The sequence below is a fragment of the Emys orbicularis genome, chromosome 5 (genome assembly GCF_028017835.1).
Source record: "Emys orbicularis isolate rEmyOrb1 chromosome 5, rEmyOrb1.hap1, whole genome shotgun sequence".
Lineage (NCBI taxonomy): Eukaryota > Metazoa > Chordata > Testudines > Emydidae > Emys > Emys orbicularis.
The window spans coordinates 40,982,827-40,997,718 of NC_088687.1; the positions used below are offsets into that span (position 1 = coordinate 40,982,827).

Below are 14,892 nucleotides of genomic sequence, written 5' to 3' on the forward strand. Positions count from 1 at the left end.
AGAAAAAACTTTTTCACTAGGAGGGTGGTGAGGCACTGCAATGGGTTACCTAGGGAGGTGGTGGAATCTCCTTCCTTAGAGGTTTTTAAGTCAGGCTTGACAAAGCCCTGGCTGGGATGATTTAGTTGGGAATTGGTCCTGCTTTGAGCAGGGGGTTGGACTAGATGACCTCCTGAGGTCCCTTCTGTGACGGGTTGGATCACAGAAACCCCCTTGGGAGCTGCCACCTGATGTGCCAAGACTACCCCTGCTTCTGTTTTCCCTGCCAGCTCAGGACTCCAGTACCCTGTCTTGCTGAGCCAGACACTCCAATCTGCTGCAACACCGACCCAGGGTCTGAATCACTTGTCCCAAAGCTGCAAGTTTACCTGGAAACAGCTCACAGGAGTGTGCTTGTCTTTAGCACTCAGATGCCCAACTCCCAATGGGGTCTAAACCCAAATAAATCCGTTTTACCCTGCATAGAGTTTATGCAGGGCAAACTCATAAATTGTTCGCCCTCTATAACACTGATAGAGAGATATGCACAGTTGTTTGCTCCCCCAGGTATTAATACATACTCTGAGTAAATTACTAAATAAAAAGTGATTTTATTAAATACAGACAGTAGGATTTAAGAGGTTCCAAGTAGTAACAGACAGAACAAAGTAAGTCACAAGCAAAATAAAATAAAATGCGCAAATCTATGCCTAATCAAACTGAATACAGATAATCTCACCCTCAGAGATGCTTCAGTAAGCTTTTTCTCAGACTGGACACCTTCCAGGCCTGGGCACAATTCTTTCCCCTGGTACAGCTCTTGTTCCAGCTCAGGTGATAGCTAGGGGATTCTTCATGATGGCTCCTCTCCCCCTCTGTTCTCTTCCACCCCTTTATATATCTTTTGCATAAGGCGGGAACCCTTTGTCCCTCTGGGTTTCCACCCCCCCCTCACTGGAAAAGCACCAGGTTAAAGATGGATTCCAGTTCAGGTGACATGATCACATGTCACTGCAAGACTTCATTACTCACTTGCCAGCACACACATATACAGGGAGACTCACAGGTAAACAGCCATCTGCAGACAATGGGAGTCATCAAGATTCCAAACCATCATTAATGGCCCACACTTTACATAATTACAATAGGCCCTCAGTTACATTTTATATTTCTAGTTTTAGATGCAAGAGTGGTACATTTCTACAAATAGGATGATCACACTCAGTAGATTATGAGCTTTGTAATGATACCTTACAAGAGACCTTTTGCACAAAGCATATCCCATTTGCATTATAGTCACTTATTATCAAATTTTTTATAAAACTATCCCAGTTACATTATATTCACTTATTATCATGTTTTTATAAAACCCTGTAGACTGCACAACGTCACACCTTCCAACCCTGATATTCTATGATTCTAAGATTCAGTTCTTACATCTTCCTATAGACAGATAGAAATAGCAAGAAGGGAAGAGAGAGAACAGCAGCCAGAATATAAGTAGCAGCTAGTTTAATTTTAACAATTATCCATTTGAATAGGAATACTAGAACACAGGAATTGACAAACAGGATCAGAGCAGTGTTCCATCTAGTCCAGTGTCTGACACTAGCAAGTACCAGATGCTTCAGAGGAAAGTAGGGTAATCTGCCCTTCACATAGGTCTCATCCTGGTCTCTAATAGTTAAAAAATTGACTTTAAGACCTGAAGCATGAGGTTTGATATCCCTTTCAAAAATTTTATTAGTTATGATTAAGGCTACGAGTTAGTTACGGGTATTTTTAGTAAAAGTCATGGACAGGTCACGGGCAACAACCAAAAAGTCCTGTCCGTGACTTTTACTAAAAATACCCCTAACTAAATCTCACCTGCTGAGGGGGGGATGCTGCTGCTCCTGGGTGTGGGGGACAGCCCAGGGCCCTGCTGCCGCTCCAGAGGCGGGAGCGGCCGGGGGCCCTGCCGCCGCCACTCTGGGCTGGAGGGTGGGCTGGGGCCCCCCACGGCCGCTCCTGGGGGCAGCCTGGGGCCCCACCACTGCTGCTGCTCTTCTGGGCCAGGGGACGACCCGTGGCCCCACCACTGCTCCTCTGGGCTGGGGAGCAGCCCATGGCCCCACCACCACTGCCGCTGCTCCAGACCAGGGGTGGCCTGTGGCCCCACCACCACCGCTGCTCCTCCAGACAGGGGCAGCCTGGAGTGTCGCTGCTGCTTCCGGACCGCTGCTCCGGGGCAGAGCCCAGGACCAGTTGCCTGGGGCCTCCGGGTCAGCCGCACCAGCTGCTGCAGCAGTCACCGAAGTCCTGGAAAGTCACAGAATCCGTGGCTTCCGTGACCTCTGTGAAAGACTCGCAGCCTTAATTATGATAATTCTGGATATTCTTGACATCCATATAATATCCAATCCCTTTTTGAACCTGGTTAAATATTTTGCCTCAATGATTTCCTGTGGCACCAAGTGCCATAGTCTAATAACGTATTGTGTGAAAAAGTATTTCCCTTTTATTGGTTTTGAATTTCCCACCTTTTAAATTTCATACTCTGTCCCCTTGTTCTTGTGGTATGATACTGGGAGAACAGAAGTTCCTGATCTACTTTCTCTATACTATTCATTATTTTTTATGTTTATCCCCTCTTCTTTGTCTCCTTTCTAAGGTAAACAATACCAGTCTTTTGAATCTCTCTGCATATGTCAGTTTTTCCCTGGATCATTTTTGTCACTCTTCTCTGAAACCCTCTCCTGATCTGCAATAGCCTGTTCGAGTTGGGGTGACCAATACTGTGCACGGTATTCGAAATAGGACAAACCATATTTTTATATGAAGGCTTTATAATATTCTTTGTATCATTCACCATCACATTCCTTATACCTTGTTCCTTATTCCTGTATCCATAAGATATTATTAATAGTCTTTGTGGTTGTCATAATTCACAAATATTAAGAAAACAAGTCTATCTGTACTTGCAGTTATACAAGTGTGGGTGGGTGAACATAGGGGAGCATGTTATATACCAATATGGCCACGAACCAACTACCAGTTAATGAAAAGTCTTATTTCACAGCTATATCATCATCAACAAAGTATATTTTACTTTAGAAAAATGATGTTTTTATTGCGTTAATAATACCCAACCTCCTTTCATGCTATTTAGCCTTTTACAGTTCTTTTAAATGCATAGCAGACCCACAGATCCATCTATATGGTTCACAGCTATTGTTCTGGATTTGCTTCTCAGGAGAAACTGAAATGGCTGTTTTTCTAAGGCCTGGTCTACACTAGGAGCTTATATCGAATTTAGCGCCGTTACATCGAATTAACCCTGCACCCGTCCACACCAGGAAGCTACTTAGTTCGAAATAGAGCTCTTTTAAATTCGACTTCTGTAATCCTCGAAAACGAGAGGAGTAGCGCTAAATTCGAAATGGCAATATCGAATTAGGCTAGGTGTGGATGGAAATCGACGGTAATAGCTCCGGGAGCTATCCCACAGTGCACCACTCTGTTGACGCTCTGGACAGCACTTCGAGCTCGGATGCTCTGACCAGCCACACAGGAAAAGCCCCGGGAAAATTTGAATTCCTTTTCCTGTCTGGCCAGTTTGAATCTCATTTTCTGTTTGGACAGCGTGGAGAGCTCAGCAGCACTGGCAATGATGCAGAGCTCTCCAGCAGAGTTGGCCGTGCAATCTAATAGAAAGAGGGCCCCAGCATGGACTGATCGGGAAGTCTTGGATCTCATCGCTGTGTGGGGCGATGAGTCCGTGCTTTCAGAGCTGCGCTCCAAAAGAAGGAATGCAAAGATCTACGAGAAGATCTCGAAAGCCATGGCAGAGAGAGGATACAGCCGGGATGCAACGCAGTGCCGCGTGAAAATCAAGGAGCTGAGACAAGGCTACCAAAAAACCAAAGAGGCAAACCGACGCTCCGGATCCCAGCCCCACACATCACGTTTCTACGAGGCACTGCATTCCATCCTAGGTGCGGCCGCCACCACTACCCCACCACTGACCGTGGACTCCGAGGATGGGATATTGTCCACGGCCGGTTCCTCCTCGGAAATGTTAGGTGACGGGGAAGATGAGGAAGGAGATGAGGAGGACGAGGCAGTCGACAGCGCTTGCACCGCTGATTTCAACGACAGCCAGGAGCTCTTCATCACCCTTACCGAGATCCCCTACCAACCGTCCACAGCCCTTACCCCGGACACCGAATCAGGGGAAGGATCAAGCAGTGAGTGCTTTAAACATCTAAACATTTCATTTTAACATAAGTGGAATATTTATATTGTTAAGAATGGGCTTTTCAGTCACTCATTTAAACATAGAAACTTTTATTTATAACAAAACAGGAATATTAACTATATTAGTAATTTGTTGTTCATGATTTAGTTGGCTTAGTGAACTATTTACTCCTAACTATGTATAGAAAATCAAGTACTGTCCGGATATTCATGATTAGTCCACCACAGGACGCTCCACTCTGTAGTCCGTAATGCTGAACTTAAATGAAAAGGCGGTCAATGTGCCCGGGAATGGACAGACAGTCCTCCTGGGATAGCTCGGCATAGCTCTCCTGCAGGTACCGCTCCAGCATGCGCACGAGGTTCAACGGCAGGGCGATCTTGTTTGGTCCCCCGTGGTAACACACGTTCCCACGCCATGAGTCCATCAGGTAGTCGGGGATCAGTGCGCGGCACAGCATGGCGGCATACGGCCCAGGCCTCTGCATGCTTTCACGCAGCATCCTTCCCCTCTCGGTCTCCGAGATCCTCATGAGTGTTATGTCACACATGACGCCCTGCTTTAAATTAGGGAGGGGAATGTTAGTATTGGGACTGCTTTACAGCCACGCGGTGGAGGCCTCACAGGGGCAGCATACAGGGATCTTTCCCGGGGACAGCCGCGAGGTGGTGGGACAGGGGCAGAGCTCATGCTTCCCTGATTGCTGCCAGCAGAGAGTGGCCTTGCATTCAGTGCGAAAGGAGCCCAGTGCTACTATTACATGCTTAAGCTGCCACAAGTCTACGGCTTACCATGTTTTCCTGCAGCAGAAGTAGAGGTATCCTGCAACGCTTCTCTGATCGCAACTGCAGGACCCCAGACACATAAGGCGAGGGCCGAAAATTCGACCTTGTCCTGAGTGCGCATGTGAAAGGTGCAGTGCATGGTGTTGTTCACAGAGAAAGACTATGCTCTTTGTTAGCAACTTCATTTATCTGTCTCAGGAATTTACTCCCTTTTTCCCATTCCCACAGACACATCTGCGACTGTCTCCCAACCCAGCCTGGCATCACACTCCCAGAGGCTAGCGCAGATTAGGAGAAGGAAGAAGAAGACGCGTGAGGACATGTTTTATGAACTTATGGAGTGCTCACGAGAGCAGGCAGCCCAGACGACACAGTGGAGGGAGAACTTGTCACAAATGCACAGAGCAGTCATGGAACGGGAGGAGAGGTGGCGCCAGGAGGACCAGCAGGCTACTCAAACCCTGCTTGGACTAATGAGGGAGCAAACGGAGACGCTCCGGCGCCTAGTGGATGTTCTGCAAGACCGGAGGCAGGAGGACAGAGCACTGCTGCTGTCTATCTCTAACCGCCCTCCCCCGCCACCAAGTCCCACACCCCCCTCACCAAAAGTACAAAGAAGGAGGGGCGGCAAGGGCCGTTAAAACTGTCAGTCGGCCACTGCACACTGCTGCAGCAATGGAAGGCTCTCGTTCCAAAGTTTGAAAAGTCCTTTCCTACCCATCTCACACTAGCCCATGTCCAAGTTTCCTCCCCCCTCCCCCTTTTCATGTGCGGTTCATAATAAAACATCTGTTTCTGTTAAGTACTGTTTCCGAGAGTGTCTTTTGGAGGGGATTCTGTCTGAAGGGGGGGAAGGGGTTTGTTACTTGGACAGGACAGTCACCTGTAGCAGGCTACAGAGGCGGGGGCAGGTCCAGCATCAGGACACATACACAGCACAGTCACCAGTTACCCTGGTCAGTCTGGGAGGCGGTTTTCTTGTTCTGGGGTGCGAGGGGGTTGATCTGTGACTTTGTGTCGGGGGAGGGCAGTTAGAGATCCTATGCCGCGGTCCTTATCCTGGATCACAGAGCCACGCAGCAGGGGATCTGTTACCCTCCGCCCCCTGCCAGAAAGTCACTTGGCCGACACATACATCCAGTCCCGCCCAGGACTGCTGGCAGGCTGCGTTGAAACAACCAATCCAGCACTGCGGAGCCTGTCATTCCCGGACTTTAGAACATCATTTGCATCAAAACACTAAGCCCGCCCCCCGCCACAGTCTGCGTCCCCGGTTTAAAACATTCCCGCGAAAACAGTAAAAAAGAGAACCTTGTTCATTAACAGAACAGAACAGATTTTATTTGTTGGGAAGGTGGGGAAGGGGGTATGTAACTTGGAAGGATAGTCAACAGTAACTGGGTAAAGAAACGGGGGCAGGTTCAGCATCTGTCTCCACAAAGTAAAAAGTCACTGGAGACCCTGTTCAGTCAGGAACCTGGCTTTCAAAGCCTCCCTGATGCACAGCGCGTCCCGCTGTGATCTTCTAATTGCCCTGCTGTCTGGCTGGACGTAATCAGAAGCCAGGCTATTTGCCTCAAGCTCCCACCCCGCCATAAAGGTCTCCCCCTTGCTCTCACACAAATTGTGGAGCACACAGCAAGCAGCTATCACAATCGGGATATTGGTCTCGCTGAGATCACAGCGAGTGAGTAGGCTTCTCCATCTCCCCTTGAGACGGCCAAAAGCACACTCCACCACCATTCTGCACTTGCTGAGCCGGTAGTTGAATAGTTCTTTCCCTGAGTCCAGTGCGCCAGTGTAGGGCTTCATGAGCCAGGGCATTAGCGGGTATGCAGGGTCCCCGAGGATGACTGTTGGCATCTCCACATCCCCAACAGTTACTTTGTGGTCCGGGAAGTAAAGACCTTCCTGCAGCCGTCTACACAGACCAGAGTTCCTGAACACCCTAGCGTCATGAACCTTGCCAGGCCATCCAACGTAGATATTGGTAAAACGTCCCCGATGGTCCACCAGTGCTTGCAGCACCATGGAAAAGTAGCCCTTCCGGTTGATGTACTGGCTAGCCTGGTGGTCCGGTGCCAGGATAGGGATGTGAGTCCCATCTATAGCCCCACCGCAGTTTGGGAATCCCATCTCGGCAAAGCCATCTCTGATGAGCTCCACGTTTCCCAGGGTCACTACCTTAGATAGCAGTAGCTTGACGATTGCCCTGGCTACTTGCATAACAGCAACCCCCACGGTAGACTTGCCCACGCCAAACTGGTTAGCGACGGACCGGTAGCTGTCTGGCGTTGTGAGCTTCCAGAGGGCTATGGCCACTCGCTTCTGGACAGTCAGGGCTGCCCGCATCCGGGTGTCCTTTCGCTTCAGGGAAGGGGACAGCAACTCACACAGTTCGAGGAAAGTCCCCTTCCGCATGCGAAAGTTGCGCAGCCACTGGGATTCATCCCAGACCTGCAGCACTATGCGGTCCCACCATTCCGTGCTGGTTTCACGGGCCCAGAATCGCCGTTCAACAGTATCAACAAGACCCAGTGACAGCGAGATGTCCTGGGCGCTGGGTCTCATGTTCTCAGAGAGGTCGGAGCTAGTGTCCGACTTCATGCCGTCACGGTAGTGCCGTAGCCTCCTCTCATGATTGATCTGCAGCTGCCTCTGGTACAGGTGGAGGAGAAGCTGCGAGGCGTTGAGAACTGCCACAACTGCAGCGATGGTCGCAGCGGGATCCATGCTCGCACTGCTGTGGCGTCCGCGCTGTCAGTAATCAGAAAAGCGCGCGAACTGATTTCCCGCCGGCGCTTTCAGGGAGGGAGGGAGGGAGGGCTTGAGTGACGGACGGATGACGACAGGCGCCCAAAAGCACCCTCGACACATTTTTTTACCCAGAAGGCATTTGGGGCTCGACCCAGAATTCCAATGGGCAGGGGGGACTGCGGGAACTGTGGGATAGCTGCCCACAGTGCACCGCTTCCAATGTCGACGCTTGCCCCGTTAGTGTGGACTCACAAAGTCTCACAAAGTCGAATTACTGTCCTTAATGTGGACACACACGTTCGACTTAGTAATATCGATTCCACATAGTCGAATTAACTAAAATCGAAGTACTCTCGTAGTGTAGACAAGGCCTAAGGAAAGTAATTTAAGCTGATTAAAGAATAAAATTCCAATGTACCCAAAAGTGAAATGCAATATCTGACCACCGAGTTATTTTTTGATCTGGTCCTCAGATTTGCTTTGAATGTGTTCCTGCTCCCTTTGTGTATGCTTTCTGGGAATATTCTAGTGAACAATTCACCAGCAGGAATGTTAACTCAAACAACAAAATTTAAGTGCATATTACAAAGTATTCACATAAAGCAAATTTTGAATTCAGAATCCTAAGATTGCCCACTGGAAATCTGTCTGTGAGAGTTCCGCACAGTCGATCAAGAAATTGAAACATGAAATGTGATTTGTGTGTCCAACCAATTACTCAAATTTTGAATATCGCATATGCACATCAAATGGCTCACAAAGACACTAGAAATAAAAAACCATCCCCTATGCCCCACATGAGGGCTGTACAGGAAGGACCGTAGGCAGAGTGGCTTCATGGGAATGTCTGCATAATTACTGTGTGTTACAGGTTGCCTCTACACTGCATCCTTCTTTTGGAAACATGTAATGTGCATACTATGCTAGCACAGGTGTGAATAGCAGTGTAGATGGTGAGGCATGGCTTAAGCAAGTAGAGGAAAGACACACATGAAGGATGTGAGTATGTACCCAAGTACATACCCTCCGTAGCTCTCTGCTTGCCCAAACTGTGCTTCCCCGTCTACACTGCTTCCCCACTACTGGAGCCTTTCGCCACCGCAAGAAAAGACTGCAGCTACTGGGAAAGGCTCCGGCAGGAAAGAGAGACTCCGGCAGTTCCCTCTGCTGGAGCTCTTCCCTGCCACAGAGAAACAGTCCAGCTGTTCCCCACTGCTGGAGCTCTTTACCCATTGCAGGGAAGATTCTGCCAGCCGGGAAAGACTCTGACAGAGGGGAGGCAGCGGGGAAAGGTTCATTTGCTACATACCACAGTGTGGATGTACAGCTACACGTATTGCCAGTGGCATGTAGTGTAGAAGTAGCCAGAGAAAGGTCATGATGCACCATGATGTCCCACAGAGACTGAAGATGAGACAGAGGAAGAGATGTAGGCTGGAACATCAGCCTTTGGATGGGGCTGCACAAAGCTTCACTCACTCTGAATTAATGGGTGAATAATTCATCCAGTTCTAACTGGCCTGGAAAAAACTATACTTGTTGAACAAAATTGTGTTCTTTGTGCCAAACTAAGCCCAACATAGCAAAATTCACATTGTTAATCTGTATTTATTTCATGAGAAGCAAAAAATTTAATCAGTAGCTAAACAAGGCTGAGGGCTTATGGCAACTGCACATTCCACAATTTTACATTGAAAATGACTTTCACTGTACTGAATATCATTTACCTTAAAGAATTTTTCCCACCAATTATCCGCTTCTGTCGACGATGCAGTAACCTCAATCCACAAACAGAAGCAAGGGAATCTAAACAGAAAATAAGGTTTAGGCCTTAAACTCCCACACAGGAACAATATACAGGGTTTGGTAGATAAAAAAAAAAAAGTGTATTTTATTTTGTTTCTTTAGTCAGTAAGGACATGATTCTGTGTTGAGTACCATCACCATCCAATGAACTCAGGGGGAGTTGTGTGCTCAGGACCTGCCTTGTAGGCTCAAACCTTATATTATTCTCAAAGTTTGTCAGTGAAATCCAATTAAAAAAACAATAATCACACACTCCTACATCAAAATTTCATTCTGGTATCTTCGTGGTGGATTTTGACTCCCACACTGTTCACTCTCCATACACAGGACTCCCACACAAATATTTTTGACCCACACCTTTTAAAGGTTCTGTCTGAGAATATTTTCTGAATTGTGATCACTAGGCAATGAGCACTATCCCCATGCCCTAATAGAAAGCTAAACAGGTGTTCAAACCATTATCTGCAGTCTTTTTCAGTTCACAGTGTAAGAACGAGTTACCCTTCTACATGTGATCCACTAAAAAAGAATCTTTTCATAAATATGAAGGTTATAATATGAATAATACACACAAAGAGCTGGAAATCTTTCCTTATTTTTCATACCGGAAGTGATTTAACTATAAGACCAATATTCTGCTCTGAGTTACATCAGTGTAAATCTAGAGTCACTCCTTTGACTTCTACAAAGTAATTTGAGAGACAGGGTGGGTGAGGTAATCTCTTTTATTAGACCAACTTCTCTTGGTGAGAGAAGTTTTTGTGCTTATACAGAGCTCTCCAGGTCTCACTGGATGGGGATGACACTCAGCACCTTGCAGAATCTTGTCCTTACTGACTAAAGAAACTGTAAGCTCAAAAGCTTGTCTCGCTCACCAACAGAAATAGGTCCAATACATAATATTACCTCACCCACTTGTCTCTCTAGTACCCTGGGACTGACATGGCTACAGTCACACTGTATACAACAAAGTAATTCCTAATTTACATGGGTGTGAGAGAAGAATTTGGCTCTATATAGAGCTCAGCTGCAGCCAATCTATGCTTGGCACAGGTGGTGGGAGGGGACAAAGGTGGTTGTTCACTCACCTTTATGCCTCCCTGGATCTGGTTTAACACCCAGCGTAACTTAAAGCCCTGGCTGCACCTAACTGCAACGGTCCCCATGTGGTTAAGCTAGAGGATTCCCCTGTGCCATTTAAATTGGCTTTGTGGTTCCTTTGCACTGCCAGAATGACATAAAGAGCAAGCACCTGACCCACAGATTTTAAGGTATAGATTTTTGTTTATAAATATGTACATTTTTCTCCTGTGAGATCAGATTTTTCACTTCCTTCCTTTTCTTTTTCTAGCAATCATCATCATATACCTAGTTTTGAATCTATTGCCATAAACCTCACAAAGGTATTTCACTTTTATTACTGTTCCCGGAGGCCTTCTTGCCAAGGTAGTCGCAGATCACACCAGCATCTTCACTGTGACGGCAGTTGTGTGTTCCAATATCCTGTTTTATGCAGTCTGCCAGGGATCTCTCATTTCCTGTACATTTCACATTATCCACGTGGATTGGTCCTTTCCCTTCCCCAAAATATGCCATAGTCCTTGCTCTAGCTGAGCCTCTGCAAGCAGAACACCATTGTTTAATTAAAATGTTTTAAGCATTGTCCTACATTTGCCTAAACTGAAATATATAGAAGAGGATGTGAGTAGGGTACTAAGGATGGAGACTGAGGTTTTATTCCAAGTTCTGTTACTAGTTCACTGCAGAACTTTGGACAAGTCACTTACCTTCTCATTGCCTCTATTAACTTATCTATACACTAGAATAATAACTGACTAACTTTGGAGGATTCATTAGTTAATGTTTGTAAAATGCTTTTGTATCCTTAGCTAAAAAGCTCTATGGAAAGGGAAAGGATTTTTATATTGTAATAGCACGAAACAAAAACCCACGCCACTTTTTTTTCCATAATCTGTTTAATCCTTGCCTAAACTCAGCATCTGTGTATGCTAAAAATAATTTATTTGTGTTAAGATTTTTTCCGAAAACTAAACTGGCTAAATAAGGAAGGAGACCTACAGTTTATTGGGAACTATGCCTTCAAGTATACCATACATTAATGGCAACTATGAACATAAACCAGGGCAGCATGGCACAGAAAATCATTAATAGTATATACAGAATATAACCTTCAAACTGCAGCACGTTGTACTTTTATTTTAGATGTAAAATAATAATACAATTAGAGAAAGAGATAAATGTCATGGTTGTAATAATACTTTTGCAAAAAGTAAAGTTCAGAGTTGGATCTTTTCCAGCCACACAAACCATTAGATCTTATTGCTACCGTATAACATTGGTCTTACAACTAAGTGGTGAGTCTGTCAGATGGAGAATCAATCACTGTGGCATAATCTAATAGAGAAATTATTTTAATTTATTTACCAGTCAGACTTTGCTTTCCCTCAAGCACATCTAAATTGGATGCACAGCACGTTCATCCATCTCGGCAAAGCTTTAGCATGTCTCATTAATATTGTGTTTATGTGGTAGCCAAGATTATTACACACCTTTTTCTCCCAGCCATCCCACAAAAGCAGGTACTAATGAACACACCAGGATAAGTATGATGGCCCTGATCTTCAGTTGCAGCTGCGGAGCAGCCAGGACTGGATATGTGCGTGGGGGAGGGTGGGTTAAATACTTTTATGCTCTGCCAGTCCTGGACTGGCTGTGCACCAGTCAAGTTCCCCAGTGTAAGTTAGAGCAGTCCCCAAACTGCTGTAAATTGCACCAGCTGCCAATGGCCCCACACGGTCAATAAAGTAGCCAGCAAAGCCCAGGCCATGTCCCATACCAATAATTGGTAAGGAGCTGCTATGCTGTCTCTGTGCCACCAGAGGATCATCATATAGGTAGCTTATCTATCTTATCTATCAATTTAGCCAAGCTTTAATCCAAATATTAGAGACTACAGTGATGGGCATTACAGAAATCCTTAGGGTACGTCTTCACTACCTGCCGTATCGGCGGGTAGCAATCGATTTATCTGGGATCGATATATCGCGTCTCGTTAAGACACGATATATTGATCCCCAAACACTCTCACCGTCGACTCCGGAACTCCACCAGAGCGAGCGGCGGTAGCGCAGTCAACGGGGGAGTCGCGGCCGTCGATCCCGCGCCGTGTGGACCCCAGGTAATTCGATCTTAGATACTTCGACTTCAGCTACGCTATTCGCGTAGCTGAAGTTGCGTATCTTAGATCGATCCCCGCCCCAGTGTAGACCAGCCCTTAGATTAGATGGAGTTCATCAAATTTATCCTGGGTGTAACTCCATTGAAATCACTAGAGATTAATTTAGCTTCATAAGGGCCCATTTCTGCAAAGTGCTTCAGTAGCAGTTGCGGGCATGCAAAATCTTGAAGTATTGGGCCCTAAATCTGTAATCACCACTAAAAAAACTTGTGTGAAGCCCATTTTGAAATATGAGCTCTTTCATAGGATGTCTAAATCCTGAACTTGGATGATGAAAACAACATTTAGGTGCATGAGACAGACATTTATCTGGATAGGTGTCAGGCTGAGTATCCATTTGTGGGATTTAAGGCATTTTATTAAGGTTTGAAAGTCTGATCCTTACAGATTATGGGCAATACAGTAGCATTTCACTAATGACTGGAAGGCCCATTGTGAATGACTGAATTTTGCAAATTAGCCAGCGAGTGAACAAACAATAAAAAAGCAAGAATAATTCATCTCAGCATCCACTTTGTTCATTTATGTGTTGATTTTTAATTACTTATGATAATGCTTCATAGTGTATTAGTAAATGTTCTGTAGTGTATTGTGTATAAGAGTACAAAGTATTAGTGATCTAAGACATTCCTGCTGGCTTTGCTAAGAAGTGGGTGAGCACACAAGAACACTCTGTATGAGTGAGAGAATTACAAGTTTGCAGATTAGTAAAATGCAAGTTAGTGTCATTTTGTTGAAATACAATGTACTGAGTGCTATAGAGCCGTAGGGTGTTGCTATATTATACCATGTGCATATATTTTCAACTAAGGTACGCTACATCTACACGGCCATAAAAAACCCTTGGCACTGAGTCTCAGAGCCTGGGTCAGCTGACTCAGGCTTGGGCTAATAGGCTGTTCAGCTGCAGTTTGTAGACACTTGGGCTGGTGCCCTGGCTCTAGGACCTTGCAAGGTGGGAATGTCCCAGAGCTCAGGCTACAGCCTGAGCCAGAACATCTACGCCAGAATTAAACAGCCCTGCAGCCTGAGCCCAGGAGCCCACGTCAGCTGGCATGGGCCAGCTGCAGGTTTTTAATTGCAGTGTAGACATACCCTTCCCTGAGGCCTACCCCCCTTCACAGGATTTCAGAGCCTGGGCTCCAGCTGGAGCCCAAACGTCTACACTGCAATTTTTAACCCCACAGCCTGAGCCCTGTGAGCCCGAGTCAGCTGACCCGGGCCAGCCATGGCAGTGCTGCAGGTCTTTTATAGCAGTGTAGACATACCCTAAGGCTACATTTTGAAAAGAAGGACATTATTATGTGTCCAAAGGGATAACTGTATGTCCAGTGAGAAGCATGAGTGCATTTGTGCAGACTAACATTTCAGACAGGGATGTTTAATAATACCAAATTAGGCAGAAAAATAAGTAACACCCCCAGTGTTGGGAGGGAGTAGCACAGACGCAGCTGCACAGGCTCTGCACCAGCTGGGGATTCCATAGTAATGGAAGAATCCCCTTCCACTGGAGAGCAGCACAACATGGCTGGATCAGGGGCCAAGGATCTCTAATGTCCATATAATTTAGACTGGAGAGTGGTGGGTGAAATGTTCCTCTCTTTTCAGACTTGAATATGCACATCTATATTCCCTATGTGGATTTTTGACCACACTCTAAAGAGGAGGAATAAAAAGGGAATGCAGAATAAAATAAGTGAATTGCAAAAATCTGCAAAAGAAAAATTTAGAAAACAGCTGACAGAGTTGGTAGCACAAAGTCAAGCTGTCCCTAGACATTTTAATTTGTGTGACCTGCACGTACATGCCAGATAATCCAAAGCCTCGCTGACTTTGGAAGCATATTAGGACAATCTTTACATAATGGGTTTAGAATGATTTGTTTAACTTGTTAGCCACAAACAATGTGTCTCTTCTTGTTCCAAATCCTCCCCCCACACCTCTCTGAACAATTATATTGATTGCAGACACATACACACAGACACAAGGAACATACAAACTCCCTGATTTCTGTGGGGAGCTGATGTGTCCATATATAGTATCACAAAACAGTGACAAATTCCAGG

General features: G+C 46.0%; 1 protein-coding gene across 1 annotated transcript in view; it reads right to left on the reverse strand.

Moving 5' to 3' along the window:
- The window catches only part of PRSS12 (serine protease 12), a 69,514-nt gene that overhangs the window by 15,796 nt on the left and 38,826 nt on the right, over positions 1 to 14,892 (reverse strand). The window contains exons 9-10 of the mRNA XM_065405227.1: positions 10,980 to 11,185; positions 9,489 to 9,567 (exon numbers count right to left, since the gene is read on the reverse strand). Of these exons, the coding sequence (XP_065261299.1) occupies positions 9,489 to 9,567; positions 10,980 to 11,185 (285 nt within the window). The remainder of the gene's footprint in view (positions 1 to 9,488; positions 9,568 to 10,979; positions 11,186 to 14,892) is intronic.